This window comes from Balaenoptera ricei, chromosome 6 (genome assembly GCF_028023285.1).
Source record: "Balaenoptera ricei isolate mBalRic1 chromosome 6, mBalRic1.hap2, whole genome shotgun sequence".
In the NCBI taxonomy this organism is placed as follows: domain Eukaryota; kingdom Metazoa; phylum Chordata; class Mammalia; order Artiodactyla; family Balaenopteridae; genus Balaenoptera; species Balaenoptera ricei.
The window spans coordinates 105,594,995-105,618,048 of record NC_082644.1 but is presented as its reverse complement, the minus strand read 5'-3'; the positions used below and the strand labels follow the sequence as shown (position 1 = coordinate 105,618,048).

The following is a 23,054-nucleotide window of genomic DNA, read 5'->3' as shown; positions in this document are numbered from 1 at the left end:
TGGATAGAGAGGAGCTTGGTGAGCTAGGAGACCTGGGATTCTCTTCTGGCTTCCATTGAGTCAAGAATTTTTTTTCACCATCATTGAAAGGAAAGGTGATTTCAGGAGCCCACTGTCCTGGGGATGGTATAGACCTAGGTTGTAACATGATCCTCTGTCTCAGTGTGGCTCTACTTATTTTGCATTCTTAGCTAAACCCTTTATGCTTTCTACAAACTCAGAGACTTTAACTTGATTCTGGGGCTCTTTCCTTCTCTGCAACAGTCTGTAAATCAAAGCTGTGCTTGCCTCCCTAGAGGAAACAACCCAAAGGTCAGCCTATACAACAGCCATTGGGACTTGTACCCTTCCCCACCCTCCCTTGGACAGTTGTTCTTTTGTGCACAGTAAACCTTAGGGAGAAGATGGGATCCTCCACAGGGTGGAATTTCAGGCAGGAGTGTTGTAACCAACCTCCATGATTCTGTTTTTGCCTCTTTTAGATAATGAGGCATCTCAATTAAAAACTTATTTGTTTCAATTATAAAATTATTATATGCACATATTAAGAATGTTTAGAATACAGAGGGAGGAAAATGAAGAAAAGTATCACCCATAGTTATACCACCTCCAATAATCACCATTAACATTTCAATATTTCCTTTTAGTAGCTTTTCTACATGATAGAAATTTTAGCATATAGATAGAAATTTTTGCATAACAGGTAGAAAATTTTGCATCATATAATTTAGCAATTTTATTATGAAATATAATAGACATGTGGAAAAATGGGTAAAACATTACATGCCGTTTCATCAGTAGTAATTAAGTAATACCCATCACCCAGGTCAAGAATTAGAATATCGCCTGCATTCCACAAGCCCTCCCCTAACACACCCACTGTTTCTCTATTTCCCGTTTTAGCTCCTCTTCCCCTCTAGACCTTCATGCTAATCAAGTCCTTTATCTTTTCTTTATAGTTTTCCCACCAATGTATACACAGAACAATTTATTCTTTTGATTGTTGGTGGTGGATTACCTAGCATCCAACACATCTAATTAAGCTAGGTAAAACTGATATTCTCCTTTGGTTGAGGCCAGAATTGGCTATCAGCTGGTTCACAGTTTTATTCAAATTTTAGCTGCATTTACAATGTAACCTCCAAGTACCTACTATATGTAGGACACTCTGTTAGGCTCCAGAGTTACAGCAGTGAACTGTGTCCTGGCAGCAAAAAGCTCACAATCTATTTACCTGGCTAAAAAATGATGCTTTGGTCCTACCATTGAATCACATGTGGATGCTTCCTTACGGCCCAAACACGCAATAAACGTTCTCCTAATGATTCCCTCTTGTGTAGACTCTGGCCTAGGCTGTTGCGTCCTGTCCTTTGAATCTTTGGCACCCATATGAACATATTAGTTTTCTTTTTTCCAGCTGGTCCAAAACCTTGCAGGCTTTTCCCAGGGCATACTTTAAAATGTTACATCCTGGGTTCATCCTGGGTGAGAGGAAAACCTTTTAGGCAGGGGATGGGGTTAGAGAGAGAAAAAGAACAAATGTCTCTTAAGCTGCTTGTAAGTGTAACTTTGGATCTTGGAATCCTCACGGCACCCCAGCCAAATGCTAACACCATCCCCATTCTGAGAGTGTGGAAGCCAGCTCAGGAAAAGAGGTGGCGTACCCAGTGTCCCTCAGATGGGAATGGGCGACATTGGGATCAGAACCTGAATCTGAGGGGCTCTGGTAACCTTGATGGAAAAGTTGAGAGCACTGGTGGGCGGATGGGCTTCCTGGAGCACAGATCCGTGTTGTCGTAGTTGATGACACTGGACAACGAAATGTCAGTGTTCTCACGTGCACCGCTCTGCACTACAACATGGGGTGAGGGGATAGCTCAGTGGGATTGGAATGGTGTGTGCTTAGCCCAGGGTCTGGCCGATGTTTAGTACTCAGTAAATAGTAGCTAGAGGACAGAGTCAGACAGACCACTGGGGAGGTTGTGGAATTAAAGTCTTGAAGGATGCCGCCGTGGGGCTGGATGCTTAGTGCCCTGCTGTGGGTGGCAGGGATGTGAGAGCATCAGAGCTGACGCTTAGTTCTCAGCGCTTGTAAATTCCCATCCGCCCACCTCCATTCCCGAAACGTTGGATTGGGGAACCTCAGGGTCCAACATATGTGACATCTCTCTCCATTCTGGGGTGGATTTTTTTCCTCCTTTCTCTTTTTGCTCTCTGCGACACACACAAAAAATAAAATATGCAAACTGCCCAAAATTACACTCCACATACGCTGAATAAATATATACCCACAGAAGCATATGTTCAATGGCTGCTACTCCCTGCGTTTCAAAGCCAACTAGCTTATAAAATCATTCTTCACGCAGAGTCCGGGGGATCAATGAGAAGGTGCAGCGTGAGGACGCAGCCTTAAGCTGCAAATTGAGTTTTTAGTTACAAAGGCTTCGGAAGGGAAACCAGCCAGTGAAACCCAGCAGGTACTGAGAAGTCCGCATCTCCAGCCTGTCCTATCAAGGACCTGGCTGTGGCCCTTGGATGTCTTGCTCTTGACGAGGCATAGGAGTGGCTAAGAGGGGATTCTATGGAGTCAAGCTGTGTGGGTTTAAATCCTGACCCTGCCACTTACAGTGTAGTATTGGGGACAGGTTGCCTTAAACCTCTTTGTTTCAGTCTCCCAGTATCAAAAAAGGGGTTACGTAATAGTACCTACCTTTCATGGTCATTGTATGAAGAAGTACAACCAAAGGGTTAAGGAAACAGACCCTGGTGCTGGATTTTCTGTCTCTGCCACCCACTTACTGGCGACGTGACCTTGGACAAGTGAACGAACCTCACTGTGCCTCATTTTCCCTATCTAAGTGTGCATGATGATAGTTTCCACCACCGAGGAAGAGATGAGTTAATGCATGTTCACTGCTTAAAGTGGGACCTGGTTCCATACTAAGCTCTCAGATCATGTCCAAGGCCATTTTCTTCAAGTGCCCCCTTGCACACAGGTCTGAAGCAGGCATACCTTGTCAAAATGCCCTTTTGCTCTGTGCCACTCACAGAGGAAAGAGGACAGGAGGCTTCTGAAAACTAAAAGAAATCCAAGTATCTATGGTGTAGACCTGGAAAAAGCCATCTCTCTTCTCCAAGCCTGTTTCCCATTTGTGAGTGGTGAAAATAATAGTACATCCTTTTCTGAGTGGTGGTGGAGATTGGATAAGATAATATACCCTAGCAATGTGTCTGGCATGTGGGGAGAGCATCATAAATGTCCATTTCCCTCCCAGCGCCCTGAAACCACAAAGTGCCTAACTAAACCCAGGTGTCAGTGATTACAGCCCCGACCTTGACAAGAGGGGCTTCTTCACGGGTGGGAGGGTGTCTCGCTGTCAGCCCGGCAGGCGCAGCGTTGGGATGGTACAGACCTGAGCTCAGTGTATGAGCTCCACTCCACCCCACACCCGCTCACCGTGTGACCTTGGCAAGTCCTCGGACATCTCACATCTCAGGGTCCTCTTCTTCCAACTGGGATCTGAGTCTCTATCTTGCAGTCCCATGAAGTTAAAACAATGTAATGAATGGAAAAGTACTTTAGAAACCTTAATGCACATGTGAAAAGCAGCATAGCGTGACTCGATATCTCAGCTCTGTCACTTATGTGCCCTGTGGCCTTGGGACAAGTGACAAAAGTTGTCTGTGCCTCAGTTTCCTTCTCTGAAAAATAAGGAGAGTAGTGTACCTGCACCATCAGGCTGGGGTCAACAGTATGAATTAATATTCATAACACATTGAGAACAGTGCCTGGCACATGGTAAGCACTATTAAGTGTTAGCTATTATTATTATTAATGAGCTATACAAAGGCTATTTATTATCATCACTAGACAGTTATTGAATAGACATTCATCAGGACTCCTGGCAGATTTTCTTGGGAGAGTGTTCCCTGGCCTCCCTTCTGTCAGCTCTCGGTGCTTCTTTGTACCATATAGAAAACCTCAAGGGCTGTAAGAATGTGTGCACTTATTTTTCTCCCCATGCCCCCCACCCCACCCTTTGGAATAGATGCTCCTTGAGAGCTGGGGCTAAGGTTTCGTAGATGTGATGGCCTGGAGGACAGCAGGCTGTGAATAAGCATTTGCTGGACTGAACACCCAGCCCACGCAGGGCCCTGGGGGGGCTCCAGAGAGTTGCAGAAGTCTTGATGACTCCCAGCAGAAGGGTGCCCAGGCTGTAGGAGTGAGCTGCAAGCTATGTTCTCAAGCCGCTCCCTCTAGAATAACCTTCTCCACGGTTCCCCAGCTCAGGTGCCACTGACTATCAGAACCTCTCACCTGACCTCCCTGGGAATCCCTGTCGGCCGCTTGCAGAGAACCATAGGATGTCCAAGCTGGTAGGGCCATTGGAGACCAACGGCCAGCTTTCTCACTGCACAGATGGGAGGACTGAGGGCCAGAGAAGGGAAGTGCCCAAAGCAGGGACCGTAAGCTGTGTCTTCCAACTCCCTGGGCTCCTCTGATGGGAAAGGCAGGCGACTATAAATTCATACAGCCAGCCTTGATCAGCATGTTGTGAGCAAACCCAGCCATGCTTTCCACCACTCCCGGCATTCCGCGTTTCATTGCGCTTTGCTTTATTGCGCTTCGCAGATGCTGCAGTTTTTATGAACTGAAGTGTCGTGGCCCCGCTGCATTGTCAGATGATGGTTAGCATGTTTTAGCAATAAAGTATTTTTAAATTAAAGTATGTACATTGTTTTTTAGACATAATGCTATGGCACACTTAATAGACTATCTATTAAGTGTGTAAACATAACTTTTATATGCACTGGAAAACCAAAAAGTTCATCTGGCTCATGTTAGTGGGATATTCACTTTATTGCATTGTTCTGGAACCGAAGCCGCAACGTCTCTGGGGTCTGCTTGTATTGCTATCTCAAAACTATTCTTTTTTTTTTTTTAATTTTATTGAAGTGTAGCTGATTTACAGTGTGTTAATTTCTGCTGTACAGCAAAGTGACTCAATTATACATCTATATATATTCCTTTTCATATTGTTTTCCATTCTGGTTTATCACAGGATATTGAATACAGTTCCCTGTATTTCAGTACTGTTCTTGAGCAAAAACCGAGCATAAGCCTCTCAGGGTTTACCCACTTCCTCTGTTGGTCTGGATGCTTCTTTGTGTCTCCATAGGACAGGGGTGGTGTGGTAAGTGGAGAGAGCGTGGGGTTAGAGTCAGACACACCTGTGTTTGCACCCCAGCTCTGCTCCTGGAAAGCTGAGTGACCTGGGAAAAGCACTTCTGGCCCTAAAACCTGTTTCCTCTTCTGCAAAATTAGGCTAATGATAGCAGGCTCATAGGGTTGCCGGCTTCAGCAAAGTAGACTAGTGAAGATACCTCGTGTAGTGCCTGGCCTGCATAGGTGCTCAGAGCCTTTGAATTTCCTTCCTCGTGTCTTCAGTAGGAACGCGTTGAAGCTGCACAGATGGCTGGCATGTGGGGAGAATGGCCTGTTGGCATTTCACTGGAACAGAGGCCAAAACGAAACAACATAACCAGACATTTTATTACATTCCAAAAATATTTACCAAGCATTGAGTATGGAGTGATCATAGTGATAATACCTAAACTTTTATAACAATGGACATTTTACCCCGTACCAGGCACTAGGTAACGGACATTAAATGTCTAACTTTTTATTTCCCCCACAGGCATTCTATTGAGTAGATATAATTAGGCTCATTTCACACTGAGAATATTGAGACTCAAAGTGTTAATGAAGTGACTGATATTACACAGCTAGTTAAATGGCAACACCAGGTGGGGTTCCTGCCTGACCCCAAAGTGCACACGGGGTGTCTCCCTTCCCTGTGCTGGGCACTGGGGCGGTGCTGACAGGCGGAAGCTGTGTGTGTTACATTCTCTGCCCTGAAATAGCGCATAGGCTCAGAGGGAGACAGACTGTGAACCAGAAACCATCCCACCTGGCAGAACAAAGTTTGTACTAGAAGAATAATTAACGTGGGAGAGAAGGAAAAATGGTTCTTGCTGACTCCAGGCATCAAAAGGAAGTCAGAACTTCTACACAGGGGTTTCTCATGGCACCAGGTATTCCTAGCAACACCCAGCAGGCCGTTATTTATTATCAGGTCCATTGTAAAATGGGGAAAGCAAGATCAGAAAGGTGTGGTGACTTGCCCAAAGTCACACAGCTAGGCAGTAGCAGCGTCTGGATTAGACTTCATTTCTTTCTGTCTCCTCAGCAGCCTTCTGCTTCTTGAGCTCATGAAGGCATCCACAGAGGGGGGCTGTTTGAGCTGTAACTTAGAGGATACATACGATTCTTTAGAAAGAGGAGGGCAGGCCCGGATGAGGGCAGAGCATGGACAAAGGTACTGAGGTTGGACCCTGCCTACAGCAGGCAATGCTGGGCATTGGCCCAGGTGGTTTCCAGATGCGGGTGGAAGGACAGATGAGGCAGGGTGGTGCTTTGGGCAGCGTGCCTGGGAGCTTTCCTCGGGACTGAGGCAGGCGGGCTCTGCCTTCTCCACTCAGGTCCGAGGCCCTCTGGTGTTGCCGGCAGCTGCAGACAGACACTACCCTGGACTATTATTGATCCCTGGAATCCCTTTTTGCATGCCAGCACCCTCCCTCCGTGTCAGCTTTGCAGCCCAGCACAAATTGAGCGGCAGCTGAATTGACATGAGTTGATTAAAACTCCCAGTAATTATGGGTTCTCGACTGGCCCGGTTGTCCAAATCAATGTCGGCAGTAATAGACAGGCCCTGCTGACAGATTGAGGCTGAGCGGGAGGGGGCGGGGGACGGGGAGCTTCCCCACTCACTCCCATTCCTGGCGGTACTCCAGAGGCCTCCTGGGATGAGGAGAATCAGGCTCACTCAGTCCCTAATCAACGGGGCGGTTCTTACTAAAGGACTCAGCGCATGTGATCCTTACTGACCTCACCAACAAAATGGGTGCATCTCAGAGGTGCCTCTGAGTTTTGTTGTGGGGATTTGTAGACATAGCATATGGGAAATATGCAGCCCATGGGAGGTGCTCGATAAATAGCCATTTCATTTCCTTCCTTGCTTCCTTCCCTTCCTCTTCCTCTTACCAGGATTCTGTATCTGATCTGTGCATCCAAGACTATCCTGCCAGCATCCTCTCTGAGTCCCCTCATTAACTCATCATAGGGACCTTCCCATAAGGTTCTCAGAATCCTTGTGTAGCCCAAGCCAGTCTGAACCACTTGTGACATCACAGGCAGGCCACCTCCATGTGGATCAAGGGAAAAAGCACCTCATTTACAATTAGGGAATCTTCAGTGGTGGGCACAGCCTGCCTCTCCCTTGCTGTGTGACCTTAGGCAAGTCACTTGGCCTCTCTGGGCTTTAGTTTCCTCATCTGAAAAGTGAGTAGGATGATATTGGTCCTACCTTAGCATTGATGGGAAAAGCAAAAGCTGCCTGTGGAGGTGTTCTGCCTCCTCTCCACATGTGATGGGTCTCCTTCCATTGCTTCCTGAATGTATTTCCTATCTGGGGGAAAGTAATGAGCTATCCACAACAGGAGTTACCGTTTTTTGAGCACCTGCCCTTGTGGCAGGTATGTGTCAGGTACATGATCTAGCTTGGTTCTCTCACAAGCCCAGAGAGGTAGGAGTGACTCTCTCCAGTGGAGAGATGCGGAAACCAAGGCTCAGGGAAGCCAGGGCACACAGCAAGGAAATGGTTTGGCCGGATTTTACTCGCAGCTGTGGGGAGGCTGTGTAGCTGCCAGCGTGCTCAGCCTTTCATTCACGTCTAAGCTCACAGTTGCCGCTGTCTCATTTAATCTTGACCGTGATCTTATGGGGCAGTGCTACTGTTAGGAAGCAGCGCTCTTCCCAGGAGGTAGTACCGTCGTTCCGCTTGCATTGGCAATGCGAGAGAAAGCAGATGCTTCCGGAGCCCTTGGACGAGGACAAAGCTTTGCCCATGGTCAGGCAGGTTTGGAGGCATCCTTGTGATTTCTTAAAGTGCGCTCCCTCGGTCAAAGGAAACTCCCCATTTTCTTCTGAAATACTTTAGACCTAGTTCTCCCCTTTTCAAGATCCATAGTTGCTTTGGTACAAACCAAGCAGTTCAGAGCCCCAGGGAGGGGCGGGGCTCCTCCTCCAGCACCACTGGGAAATCCCCCAGGCTTATTGCCTACATGAGTCAATCCGGCCCCAGGAAAAGTTATTCTGTTTTGCAAGTTGGTTGTTCTTCCTTCTGCTTTGAACAGCTGGTCCACCTTCTAGACTTGGGGGTGGGGTGGTGGGACAGCTCATTACAAATTTTGCGCTCGGAGCAATTTGCATTCCATAATTAATGAACATTAAAATGCGTAATTACAAACAGAAACAAATGGCTTGGTGCAGATGAAAAGTCAGGCTGGGAAGGAGCACAGGGGATGGAGGAGGAGGCTGGAGAGAGCAGGGCAGGGCAGCCTGTGCTGGAAACAGCTGGGAATCCCCCAGTTGCCTCCCCTCCACCTGCTAAGATCCTTGAGGCTTTAAGCCTTAGGGACCCAGGCCCAGGGTCTTCCTGTGGGTTCTCTTCTGAGATGGGGCAGAATGGGGGCTATGAAGCTCTAGAGCCCAGCTGACCTGAGTTAGACCCCAAGCCCTCTCACCTACTTACTATAAAGCCTCAGGCAAAGGAACAACACTCCAGGGAATGGGGTTATTCTCGGCTGGACCTGCCCCCTTTCTCCTGCCCACGCCTTGTCCCCCAGAGCCCACCTCCCAGGGCTCCTTCTGTGAGCTCTAAGAAAGTACTTAGAGATAACTGAATTCACTTACTTCAGTAATCTCTTCAAAGTAGCAAGTCAAATCACTTACTCCTCTGCCAACAACCCTCCAGTGCCTTCCGGTTATACTTGAATAAACTTGAGACGCCTTCTCATGACAGAAGCCCGGGGTCAGTAACTTTTTTGTGTAAAGGACCACGTAGTAAATATTTTAGGCTTTGCAAGTCACACGTGGTCCCTTTGTGTGTGTGTGCCTCATAGTCTTCTTTAAAAATCAAACAAAACAAACAAACAAAAAAACTTTAAAAATGTAAAGAAACATTTTTAGCTCTGGGGCTGTGCAAAAATAGGCCGTGGGGGGGAGTGGAGTTCTTTTCTCTATTCCACTAAAAACAACTAAAAACTCTGGAGGTTATATATAAAACAAATGGAAGACTGTGAGAAGTGGAGAGAAAAGAAGGCGGCAGACCAGCTAGGGCTTTTGAGACACAAGGAAGGACATAGTGGTCATTCCCTGGGTTTTCTTTTTGCCTCATAGGTCCCAAACTTAGAGCTCAAGGAGACAGCAACTCAGAAAGGCTGATAGATAAAGACACAAACAAGCGAACAAAAAGAAAAAAAAAAAAGCCTGCTTTCTTAAGGCAAAGTATCAGGAAAAGGGCAGCTGACCAAGATAGAAAATTTTAGATACTAACCATTCTATTCAGGCCAAACATCACAGAAAATTATAATAATACTAACAACGATAACAACATGCCTCCTCCCCTACCCGTGCTAATAAAGGCCAAGGAGGGAACTAGATTCCATCCCTGGCAGGCTGTACTGAGACCATCTGCCAACCCAGTTCCCCCTCCCTGCTGGGGTGGTGTCAGACAAGGTCAAATAAGGAGCCAGGACTTTAATCCCCACTGAGAGGTAATGAGCAACCCTCCTACCCCCATCCAAGGTCCATCCAGTGTCAGTGGAGACTAAATAAAGAGCCTGGACTTCACCCCAACCTTCAGTAACAGGGTACTTTTCCCCTCCCTGCTGAGGTATTGCCAGAGGAGGCCTAGTAGAAAGTCAGGACCATTGACCATTGATCAGTAGTGATGAAGTCACCCTCCATCCCACCCAGATGGTGTCAGTGGGGAACAGTAACTCAGCACACCTACCATTCCCATCCAGGAAACTATCAGTGGAGACCTCATAGGGAGTCAGCTTCCCACAACCCCCCAGCAGTAATGAGGACCCTTCCCTCTTGGGTATCAGTGGAGGCCAAGTGGGGAAACTGGGATTCTGCCTCTCCCTGACAATAACAAGGTGTGTCTCCCCTTTCGCCTGCTGGAGCAGTGTCAGAAAAAGCCAGATTTAAAAAAACATATTTAAGATACAGAATTTTAAAAATAATATACCATAATGTCCCAAATAGCTAGGTTTCCATTGGGAATCACTTGTCATACCAAGAACTAGGGAGATCTCAAACAGAATGAAAAGAGACAACCAGTAAATGCCACTACCAAGCTAAAAGAGATATTAGAATTATCTGATAAATATGTTGGAATAGCCATCATAAAAATGCTTAAGCAAGCAATTATACGCACAAATGGAAAAAAAAAAAATCTCAGCCAAGAAGTAAAAGATATAAAGGAGAAGCAAATGGAAATTATGTAACTGAAAAATACAATAATTGATTTACAAAATGCAGTGGATTGACTCACCAGCAGAATGGAGAGGACAAGGAAATAATCAGTGAACTGAAAGAACAGTAGAAATTACCTACTCTGAACATCAAGAGAAAATAGATTGGAAAAGAAAATGAACACAGTCTCATGGGCCTGTGGGACTGTGAAAAAAGATCTAACATTTGTGTCATTGGGGGCCCGGAAGAAGAGAAGAAAGAGAGCAGGACTAAAAAAGTACTCAAAGAAATTATGGCTAAAAACTTCCAATTTAGCAAAATGACTCATTCTACAGATTCAAAAAGCTGAGCAAACTCAAGGATAAACACAAAGAAATCCACACCAACACATCATAGTCAAATTTCTGAAAATATCTTTAGTTTTTCAAAAGAAAAAGTCTTAAAAGCAAGGGGAGAGAGATGACATCTATAGGGGAAACACAATTTGAATGATGGTGGAATTCTCAAAAGAAATCATGGAGGCCAGATGGAAGTGGCACAACATTTTTCAAGTGCTAGATAAAAAAGAGCTGTCAATACAGAATCCTATGTCCAATAAAATATCCTTTAGAAATGAAGGAGAAATGAAGACATTCTCAGGTGAAGGAAACCTAAGAAAATTTATCACCTGCAGACTTAGTCTAAATAAATGGCTAATGAAAGTTACCAAACAGAAAGGAAGTCATAAAAGAAGGGATCTTGGAACACTGGGAAGGAAGAAAACACAGTTAGCAAAAATATAGGTAAATGCATTAGACCTTCCTTCTCCTCTTGACTTATCTTCATTGTGTTTGATGGTTAAAAGCCAAAATGATAGCAGTATCTGATGTGATTCTACATAGAGTCTACCCAATATCTCCAGGTTTCACATCCACGGATTCCACCAACTTCTGATGTAAATTTCCCAGCTGGTTGAATTTGTGGATTGGAAACCTGCAGTTGTGGAGGGCTGAGTGTATTTATTGGACCAGGCCATATGAGGGACTTGAGCATCGGTGGAGGTTGGTATCTGTGTGGACTCCTGGAACCAATCTGCTATGGATACCAAGGGACAACTGTATATTTAGAGGAATATTTAAGAAAATTATGTTATAAATGGGAGAGGATAAAGGGACATAAAGAGAAGTAAGCTTTCTTTTTTAAAAAAATTTATTTTTATTTTTGGCTGCGTTGGGTCTTCGTTGCTGCACGCAAGCTTTCTCTAGTTGCGGTGAGTGGGGGCTACTCTTCGTTGCAGTGCACGGGTTTCTCATTGCGGTGGCTTCTCTTGTTGCAGAGCATGGGCTCTAGGTGCGTGGGCTTCAGCAGTTGTGGCATGCAGGCTCAGTAGTTGTGGCTCGCGGTCTCTAGAGTGCAGGCTCGGTAGTTGTGGCACATGGGCTCAGTTGCTCTGTGGCATGTGGGATCTTCCCAGACCAGGGCTCGAACCCGTGTCCCCTGCATTGGCAGGTGGATTCTTAACCACTGCGCCACCAGAGAAGTCCCAAGAGAAGTAAGCTTTCTACACATCACTTAAACTGGTAAAATAATGGCACCAGTACACTATGGTAAGTTATGCATACTAGAACAACCACTAAAAACTTTACAAAGAGATGTACCCCAAAATATTATAGATAAATTAAAAAGAATTTCTAAAAAATGTTCAAGTAGCCCACAGGAAGGTAAGACAAAGAAAGCAGAGAAATGAAAAGCAGAGATGAGAAAACAGAAAGTAAACCAGTAGACTTAAGTTCTAAACTATCAATAATCATGTTAAATGTAAATGGTCTAAATACACAAATTAAAAGACAGAAATTGGCAGAGTGGGTTAAAAATCATGACCCAAATATATGCTCTCTACAAGACATTCACTTCACATATAATGATTTAGGCAGGTTGAAAGTAAACCGATCAGAAAAGACATATACATAGCAAACAAAAGCTGGAGCAGCTATATTAATATCATATAAAGTGGGCCTTAGAGCAAAGAAAGTTATCAGAGAAGGACACTGTATAATAACGAAAGGGTTGTCCACCAGGAAGACATAGAAATCATAGATATTTATGCATCAAACAACAGAGCTGCAAAATATATGAAGCAAAAACTAATTGAACTGAAAGGAAAAATAGACTAATCCACAGTTATGGTTGGAGCCTTCCACACCCCTCCTTCAACAACTGATACAACACTTAGACAGAAAGTTAGCAATGTTATAGATTAGGTTAGTAACACCTGCAACCAAAAGGATCTAGTTAACATTTATAGAACACTCTGTGCAGCAAGAACAGAATACACATTCTTTTTAAGTACCTATGGGACATGTACTGAGATAGACCATATTCTGGGCCTTGGTAAAAGGCTCAACAAATTTAAAGAATTTAAATCATACAGAGTGTGTTCTCCAGCCATCACAGAATCAAACTAGAAAGCGATAACAGATAACAAAAAAATCTCTAAATACTTGGAAACTACACAACACATTTCTAAATAATCCATGGGTTGAGAGGAAGTCTCAAGGGCAATTAAAAATACATTGAACTGAATGAAATAAAAATACAGTATATCAAAATTTGTGGGACACAGGTAGCACAGTAATTCATCTTTTCCTTAAAGTAAAAGTCTTTATATTTAATGAGGAGGAAATTTACAGCCATAAATGCATACATTAGTTAAAAAGTTTCAAATTAATCATCTAAGTTCCCACCTCAAGAACCTACAAAAAGGAGAACAAAAGAAGCTCAAAGCAAACAGAAGAAAGGAAACCAATGCAATTGAAAACAGAAAAATAGATAAAGTCAATGAAACCAAAAAAATAAAAAAAGATTCTTTGAAAATGTCAAGAAAATTGAAAAAAGATAAAATAGCAAGACTTTTAAAGAAAAGAAGAGGGAAGACACAAGTTACCAATATCAGGAATGAGACGGATAATATCACTACAGACCCTGCAGATGTCAAAAGGATTAATAAAGGACTGTTGCAAATAGCTATACACACATATATTTGACAACCTAGATGAAATGGATCAATTCCTTGAAAAATGAAAAATATCACAACTCACCCAATATGAAATAGATATTTGAGTAGCCCTATAGCTATTAAGAAAATTGAAATTGTAACTTAAAAACTCCCCCAAAAGAAATCTCTAAGCTTGGGTAGTTTCACTGGAGATGTAAACCTCAGTGTAAGTCTCACACCTCATACAAAAATTAACTTGAAGTGTATCACAGAATTAACTGTAAAACGTAAAGCTATAATACTTCTAGAACACACACATACACACACACGAGAAAATATTTGAGATTTGAGCTTGGCAAAGAGTTCTTAGATTCCAAGATATAGATTTTATGATACATAAAAGAGAAAATAACTTGGAATTCATCAAAATTAGAAACATTTGCTCTGTGAAAGCTCAGTTGAAGAAGATGAGAAGACAAATTACAGAGTGGGAGAGAAAATATTTGCAAACTGCATATTTGACAAAAGTCTAGTGTCTAGAATATATAAAGAACTCCCAAACCTTAACAATTAAAAACAAACAATCCAATTAGAAAATGAACAAAAGACATTGAGAGACATCTCACTGAAAAGGATATAAAGATGGAAAATAAACACAAAAGATGTTCAGCATCATTAACGATTAGAGACATACAAATTAAAACCACAGTGGATGGGCTTCCCTGATGGCGCAGTGGTTAAGAATCCGCCTGCCAATGCAGGGGACACGGGTTCGAGCCCTGGTCCGGGACGATCCCACATGCCGCAGAGCAGCTAAGCCCGTGCGCCATGCCTGCGCTCTAGAGCCTGCGCTCTAGAGCCTGCGAGCCACAACTACTGAAGCCTGCGCGCCTAGAGCCTGTGCTCCACAAGAGAAGCCGCCGTAGTGAGAAGCCTGCGCACGGCAACAAAGAGTAGCCCCCACTTGACGCAACTAAAGAAAGCCCACGTGCAGCAACGAAGACCCACCGCAGCCAAAAGTAAATGAATGAATGAATGAATGAATGAATGAAAAAACACAGTGAAGGTATTATTACACACCTGTCAGGATGTGTAAATAAAATGAAAAATATTGACGACATCAAATGCTGATGAGGATGTGGAGAAACTGGATTGCTTATGTTTTGCTGGTGGGGATTTAAAATAGTACAACCACCCTGGAAAAGTTTGGCAGCTTCCTAAAAATATTAAACATGTAACTACCGTACAACCCAGAAATTATACTCCATGGCTTTTTTTCCCCAGAGACATGAAAATGTATGTCCACACAAAAACTTGCACGCTAATGTTTATAGCAACATTATTCATAATAGCCAAGAACTGGAAACAACCCACATGTCCTTCATCAGGCAAACAGTTAAACTATAGTCCATCCATAGCATGGCATAATACTCTGCAATATAAAAGGGACTAAATATTGATACATGAAGGTACCTGGATGAATATGAGAATTATGCTAAGTGAAAAAAAACCCTAAAAGGTCACAAACTATATGGTTTTATTTATGTAACATTCTTGGAAATGACAACATTATAGAAATGGAGAGCATATTAGTGGTTGCCAAGTATTAAGGAAGGGAGTCAAGTGAGCAGTGGCTATGGCTTTAAAAAGGCAAGAGGAGGAATCTATGTAGTGATGGAAATGTTTTGTATCTTGATTATCAATGTATATATCCTGGTTGTGATATTTTGATATAGTTTTGCAAGATATTACTATTGAGGAAAACTGGTAATACTCTGGATCTCTCTGTATTGTATTATTTCTTACAGTTGCATGTGAATCTATAAGCATCTCAAAATTGTAATATATATAACTAAAAAAAAAAAAAGCACAGGCCTCTGACTGGATTTGGCCTACAGACCATAGTGTGCCAACTTCTGGCTTAAGTGATTTGGTCCCTTTCTACGTCTCACCCCTTGCCTTGTGCTAACATTGCTTCCCCCTGTCTCACAGAGCTTCAGCTGCATTGGCTTCCTCTGTTCCGTGGACAAGGCCAACACTGTTCCTGCCTCAGGACTTTCATACTTGCTGTTCCTTCTTGGATAACTGTTCCCACTTATACTCACCTGGGAGATTCCACTTATTATTCAGGCTTAGTTCAAGTGCTCAGTGTATGCCTCCTTTACTCCATCCCCGTTCACTTTTTATCATATTGCACTTTTGTTGTACTTTTTTACTCTATGAAATAATCATTTTACTTCTTGTTAATTATTTGTCTTCTCCCTAGAGTTTAAGCTCCATGAGAGCAGGGTCTTGCTTGCCTTCTTTACTACTGCATGTCCAGCACCCAGCATCTTTGCTTAGCACTGAGTAGATGTTCAATATACATTTGTTAAATGATCCAAAGAAGGACTTACATGGATGAGAAAGAAAAGATAAACAGATAGTCCCAGTTAGGTTTTATGGGAGGGAATGGGTTCCTTCATTTATCATTTGTTCCACTTACCCATTCATTTATCCTTCATTTATTGAGTGCCTATAGTGTGCCAGGTTCTGAGCCAGATTCTTTAGGTTGTTTTCTCATAGGGTTGCCAGAAATGGCTCCCAGAGAGGCATTCTTATTTCCATCTTACAGATGAGGAGCCTGAGGCTGCCTTTGAGGTGAAGCACTTGCCTAGATGCTCAGTGTCAAAGCCCTGTGTGCAATTCAAGACTAACATCAGTCCTACTGGTCCCGTCTTCAAGGTGTTGCCTCCATTTAAGGAAGAAAAGCTGAGGCCCAATTAGGTTCAGGGTCACCGGGCGGGTGAGTGGTGTACCTGAGAAGAGTTCTGATCTTCCTCTCTCTAGTACACCAGAATCTCCCTTTTGCCCCAATGACATTCATCTCTTTCCTCTAAGAAGACATCCCCGACCCAAGCCTCCCTACTCCAATATTCCCCACTCAATCACATTTGCAGAATTTCCATTTTCCCATTCAAGTTATACTGTGCTTCTTCATGTTTGCTTTATAACTAGTTCTCTGTCTGACAGATATGTGTATTTCTCATTTCTCAAACTAGATCCTAAGCTTCTTAATCATACCCAGAACGACAGCTACCATTTGCCGAACACTGTGCCAAGCACTTGATACATTTATCTCACTGTATTAGTTATCCTTTGCTGTGTAACAGATTATCCCCAAATTGGGCAGCTTAAAACAAAAAGCATTTATTATCTCACACCATTTTTGAGGATTAGAAATTTAAGAGTGGCTTAGCAAACTGGGTGGTTTAAGAAAATAGCAATGTATTTTCTCAAGGTTCTGGAGGCCAGGAATCTGAAATCAAGATTGTCAGTAGGGTCCTCCTCCCTCAAAGGGCTCCAAGGGAGAAAGCATCCTTGTCTCTCCGGCTTCTGGTGGCTGCAGCATTTGGTGACTTGTGGCCACATCGCTCCAATCTGCGCTCTATCCCCACGTGGTCCTTTGCATGTGTGTAATCTCTCTGTGCCTCTTTTTATAAGGACATTTGTGACAGCATTTAGAGCTACCTAGATAATCCCGATTAGTCTCCTCATCTCAAGAGCTTTAATATAATTCCATCTGCAAAACAACGTTACCATAGAAGGTAACATTCACAGGTTCCAAGGGTTAAGATGGGGACGTATCTTTGGGAGCCATTATTAGCCCTGCCACACCACCTCATAGGTTTGCCATAAGGATTAACTACTTAGATACAGTGTTTAGATTATGCCTGGAATATAGAACATATTGTTTTAAAGAATAAAAGTGGTAGGGAATCAGTGGGGGGTGGAAAGAACTGTGAGTAATACCCCGCCCCAGATATCTCCTGTTTCCTGGTGAGAAGGTCAGCCCTTCCTTCCAGCACTCACCCCTCCATCTCTGCAGACAGACGACCGAGCCCCAGGTACCAGCACACAGCTCCCAATGACCCCATGACTAGGTGCCTTTCTGTCTGACAGTGAATGTTCTGAGCCAAGCAGGGGCCTCTTCTGAGCTTGTATTAATATGTACAGCACTTCACTCCCATAGAAAATTGATTTTTCTTTTTAAGCACAAAATGTAGCCAGTTTTATAACCTTTCTGCAGCTTGACAAAGGCCATTTATAACCAACTCTCTCTGTCACCCTTCCTGGCGCCAGTCTCAAATATCTTGGAGAACTCTCTCGTGCATCTGTAATTATGAATTCTTCTTAGGCAAAATTTAATTTCTAAGAGAGATGACCTTTTTTTGTTATTGTGGTTTTTGTAAATTAATTTTGGGGGGTGTGTGTTTTCTTATTGATGTTGTTCAGGATGACGGCTTGGGCAGGGGACGAGGGAGCTGGTTGGGAGGAGAGGAACATTGGGAGGGCATTTTAATCAGCGATGTCCAGTGATGGATGAAGGGGGCCGGGATCTGGGTGTTAATCTTGGTGGACACAGGAAATGCCAGCAGGGTGACTGAAATTAAAACCTAGTACCTCATTTTCCTCTCCCAAACGCAGGAGAATTGGAACTTCTTCTCCATCTGCTGGACTGGAGATGAGCTCAGCCTCATCAAATGATGGGAAACTAAATTAAATAAATAGGTGGTTTTACCGAGGGTATAAGAGCTTCCATTTACGGAGCACTTAGCAGGTACACCCTTAGCTGGGCACACCAGAAGAGCATTCGACTGAGGTCACTCAAGGTTGGAATCGTTGGGGTTTTTAAGGGACCAGAGGGCAACCCGTTTGGTTACCTAGAGGAAAGTGCACATGGCCTGGCAGAGGGTTTGATATCATCTGCAGAGGACCTTGGCTGTCAGCTTTAGGAAGATTCACTTTGTTGTTGTTTAGAATTCATTTATTTACTTAAGCTGGGGAGTGATACTACTTAGAAATATCACTCTGGAGACCATTAGGAGGATGGTATGCAGCAGGCCAGACTGCAGACCAGCAGACTGTTTAGGAGGCCTTTGTGAAGATGCAGGAGTCTCATTTAGGACTTCAGGTACTAGGATGGAGAAGAGGTGACACATTCAAGACAGGAAGGAAGAGAACTCACATTTGAGAAGTACCAAATTTCATGCCAAATGCTGAAGTAAGTTATGCAGCCCCTGTGGTCCAACTTAAGCTTGACAACAAATCCACAGATGCAGGTGCTAGGCTCGTTTAACAGATAAGGAAGTTGAAGCTCAGAGAGGGCGAGTGACTTGCCCCAGATCCCACAGGGAGAAGGGGGAGATCTGGAATTTAAACTCATATTGGTAAAAGCTCTTTAAAATATATCTGGCTGCCTCCCATGGTGACCCTATTGGACAATAATAATAAACACAATAATGATGATAATCCCAGCAATATCAGTATTCATAGCAGCTCACATTTGCTGTATGGTTGCCATATGAGCCACAGAATTCTAAGTACTTTGCACACACCATCTCCCTTCATTCTCACAACTTTACAAGATAGATATCGACAAAAGCTCCATTTTACAGGTGGGCACACTGAGGTTCAGAGAGGTAAAGGACTTTATCCAAGGCCACACAGCTATTAGTTGGTCAAATGAGACTTTCAGCCTGTCTCTACAGTCCTGACACCTACCCCTTTTCAGAAGGTGGGAGGAGAGGGCGTGATGAGACCCTCCACTTCTTCAGCTGTAACCAACTTGTTGCTGTCTCTCTGAGCAGTGCCCTGAGGAGCTGAAGCCCATGAAGGACGGCTCCGGCTGCTATGATCACTCCCAAGGCATCGACTGCTCCGATGGCTTCAACGGTGGCTGCGAGCAGCTGTGCCTGCAGCAAACACTGCCTTTGCCCTACGATGCCACCTCCAGCACCATCTTCATGTTCTGCGGGTGAGTCTCTGTCCCCGAGGCCCGGCCTCTCCCTTCCCAGCAGTGGGAGGGATGCAGAAAAAAGATCAGGAACTACAGCCTGGCCCAGCTGGGACTGACCTTCAGTGAAATGGCCTTTCTGCCTCTGCTTTTTCAGCCCAAGAGGAAAAAGGCAACAATATAACCTTTTGTTGGGGATTGAAAAGAAGAATGGAAGAAGAAAAATAAATAATTGATTAATGGTTATAACAGACGGAATCCTTGCTCAGGCTGCATCCTAGGGTCAGGATTTTTTTCTGCAAAAGTCTCTTGCCCCTTCTGCATCACCCTGTAGCCCTGGTCAGTGTATTTTGGAGACAAAAGCAGGCACCTTGAAGGTGTCCCTGAGAAACCAGCAGGTGTGGCGCTTAAGAACAGGGGCTTAGCCCAGGCTTTCAGCTTTCTTATTTCAGGGATTAAGCAGTGCCAAGTTCAGAGGTTACCCCCTCTTTGTCCTAATGCCCCTATCAATAATGATAATTAATTGGGGGAGGTGAGGTGGAAAAGAAACAATGCAGGCAAAGCTCAAAGTTCTCGCTCATGCTAAGAAATCAGCTGAGTTTTAAACTTAGTATGAGACTGAAAGAGGGGGTCACATTAGGACCAACTTGCTGAGTGACCTGGGACAAGTCGCTGTCCCTCTCTGGGCTGCAGTTTGACGACGTGTGAAATGAGATCTTTGGATAAGGACGCCTAATAGTTGTTCCAATTTATCTTGTTCTCCTTGTTGAAAAAGTCTGCAGTGGGAGTTACCTCTGCCATGGAGAGCTTCTAGCATAGCATTTGGTCCTCAGCAGTCACTCGAGAAAATGGCAGCCTTTTTTCTTCTCTTCATTCCTTTTCTGATGATGTCTTCATATTAGAAAAGTTGCTCATTTTTTGACATTCTGTGACTCAGAAAAATAATTCTTTGCTTGTGCAAGATGGTTGGTCATTGAAGGGTGCTCAGTGCTTTACTAAGATAGAAAAGCAGAGTAAGGCATAAACAAACTTTTCAGTCCTACGTGTTACGAAAGAGGAGGTGGGGGAATGTGTATGGGTTTAATCTCAGTTTAACAGAAAATTAATTTTACCTGCATGGATCTAGTCCACGGAGTCTGGTTTTCCTTCTGGGGCTTATTTCAGGGTCTCCAGCCCCATTTACACTGGGAGCTGCAGGCGCCCTTGAGCAGTTGTTAAAGCAACTTGCCCGGAGGCCCTAGATATGTATCAGTAAGATAAATAAGAAACAAAGTATTGTATGCAGACCTGAATTTATAGGGTCTCTCCTCAGTTTAAGTGACTGCAGGGCAGTGTGGAGTAAATTATTCGTGGGCTTAAATCTGAGACTTGAATAGTGAATCAGCTGTGTTCTTATCATTGTTATTGCACTTGGGGGGAGAAGTGTCCTTCTCTTGCGAATTACAGTAACAGCAGGGGCAACGGCAGTAGTGGATTTTGACTGAGAAACTGTCACCACTGTTCATCCCTAGCACACTGCAGCAGTCAAGGGGAATCAGTAGACTTGGGTTCTAATCCTAACTCTACCTCTAACTTTCTCTTAAACATCAGGCAACTCTCAGGACCCCTGACCTTCAGTTTCTCCATCTCTAAAATTTTAATAATATCTACATTAACATACTGATGTTTGTGAAGATTGCAAAGTACATTTATTACTCCGTTCAGGTTAAGTAATGTGCCCAGGGTCACACGGCTGGTAATGTAGCTTACCACCTCTCGCTGTGTGACCTTAAACAAGGTACTTGACATCTCTATGCCTCAGTTTTCTCATCTGTAGAGAAGATGATAATAGCATCTCTCTATAGAGTTGCTATGAGGATTAAATGCATTACATTAATTACGTCACAGTTTACATTAATATTTCTAAAGTCCTTTGGAACAGTGCCCTGCACAGAGTCAGCACTGGTGTGTATTTGTTAAATAAAATAGCTGAAGTGAATGATAGTAATGACAACAGCCCTCCACTTGCTCAGTGACCTGAGGTGCTCAACCTCTTAGTTTCCGGGTCTGTGAGACAAGGACAAACTAACCTTCCCTACCCAGAAAGGTGTCTTAAAGTTTTAAGTTAGACTGAATTGGGAGAGGGTGCTGTGAGCCGTTGAAGGTCATCCAAATGCTGATAAACAGGACAAAAACGAGAATAAAACTCAGGTCTCCTAAAACCAACTGCAATGTCAACATGCTTTGAAAATCGTGTATTAAGGATACAAATGAGAAGTCAGCCACACTTGTTAGAAGCACTGTAAACAAAACAACGAAAGCCATTAGCAGGTACTTGTGTGAAAGTTGGTCTAGAGAAGTAGCAGGCTACTGAATTAAACAAGGAAAACAAACCCTTGCTCAAGGGGACCTTGTCAGACTTGCTCAGAGCTCTGTGCCTTTTCTGAGAGTTTCCTGGGTAGCACAGGTTTAATAAACCTATTTGCAGGCAGGTTAATAGTAGCAGCTAACACTTATTAAGCACTTCCTACATGCCATGACTGTGCTAAGTACTTTGATGACATTAGCCCGTTGAATTCTCATACCAACTCTACAAGGGAGGTACTAGTATTATGATCTCGATTTACTGTCAAGAAAACCAGGCACAGAGGGGCTCAGTGACTTACTCAAGGTCACACAGCTAATAAATAGGGGCGTCGAGATTCAAACCCAGTCCACGGGGCTTCAGTATTAGTGAAAACAGATCTGATATCACTCCTGGCCTCTGGCCACTCCCGGCCATGTGGTTTTGAGCAAATCACTAAACATCTCTGAGACTCTTGTTTCATGTAGAATCAGTTGTGATTGCAGGAGCATTGGGAGGATTAATTGAAATCACATGTGCATAGAGGCCAGCACATGTAAGCACTCACTACATGGTAGCTATAATTAGTCTGATAGGTATAAAGCCATCTCATTTAATCCTCCAATGACTGAATTATATGTCCTGTTTACTGCTCTATCTATCTCCAGCACATTAGAACAGTGCCTGGCATGTAGTAGGTGCTCAATTAATAATTGTGAATTAAGTTCCTCAATTGACAGGGCTAAGGAAGTTGTTCGCAGTCTGGCCTTTTCAGCTGTATTTCCAGCTACGTCCCTATTCCTGAATTAGGCATCTTGGCTTCAGCTTCTGGAGTGTTCAACACTGTTCCCTCTGCTTCTCCTCCTCTCTCCCCCCCACTACCCCCCATTTGTCCGTGGCCCTTTAGCTTGAATGCTCTGTTTCATCTTCAAGTCTTGGTATAGATCTTAACCTTCTTCAGCCAGTCTTCTCAGAGTCCCAAGAGAAGTCCAAAAGTGAGATGTGCAGTTACCGTGGAGCTGGGTATATAATGCCTTGCCCTTTCAAATGGATACCATTTAAATGTTGGCTTAATATTTATCAAATCTTAACATTTATAGGAAAGACTGTTTTTCTTGTCTTATATTAGTTTGTTTTTTTTGTTTTTTCTTTTCTACCCATAGGGCCCTCTTACCAGGGAAGGGCCATTGACATTTTGTCTCCAATTCTAATTTATCCCAGTGAAATCTTGACACCTCTTGCAGACTGGACCGCTGGCTGGCTGTTCTGGTTGTCAGCCCTAGTCAGGTCACGTTCCTCAAAACTGAGTCAAGCATCCCTTCTCTGGAGTCACACAGCCCCCCACCCCGTGCTTCTCACTGTCGCAGCCCCATTGCTGTGTTGACTTACCTGCTTTCCTGTCTGGTCCCTGTCGCACTGTAAACTCCTCATGAGCAGGGACTAGGTCTTAATCACCTGTGTGTCCCCGTTGTCACTGCTTGCCCAAGGACTTTTTCAAAGCCATAACTGTCGAATTAAAGAATTCATCCACCTAAGATTTGCTGCACCAACTCTGTGCCTGGTCTTTTGTGGGGTGATAAGAATGCAAAGAAGCATT

General features: G+C 43.8%; 1 protein-coding gene across 4 annotated transcripts in view; it reads left to right on the top strand.

The window, feature by feature from the left end:
* ASTN2 (astrotactin 2) overlaps nucleotides 1-23,054 on the top strand; it is an 895,599-nt gene that overhangs the window by 546,235 nt on the left and 326,310 nt on the right. For all 4 annotated transcript variants that reach the window (XM_059925469.1, XM_059925467.1, XM_059925466.1 and 1 more), the window contains one exon: nucleotides 18,989-19,155. In XM_059925469.1, coding sequence (XP_059781452.1) covers nucleotides 18,989-19,155 — 167 coding nt within the window. The remainder of the gene's footprint in view (nucleotides 1-18,988; nucleotides 19,156-23,054) is intronic.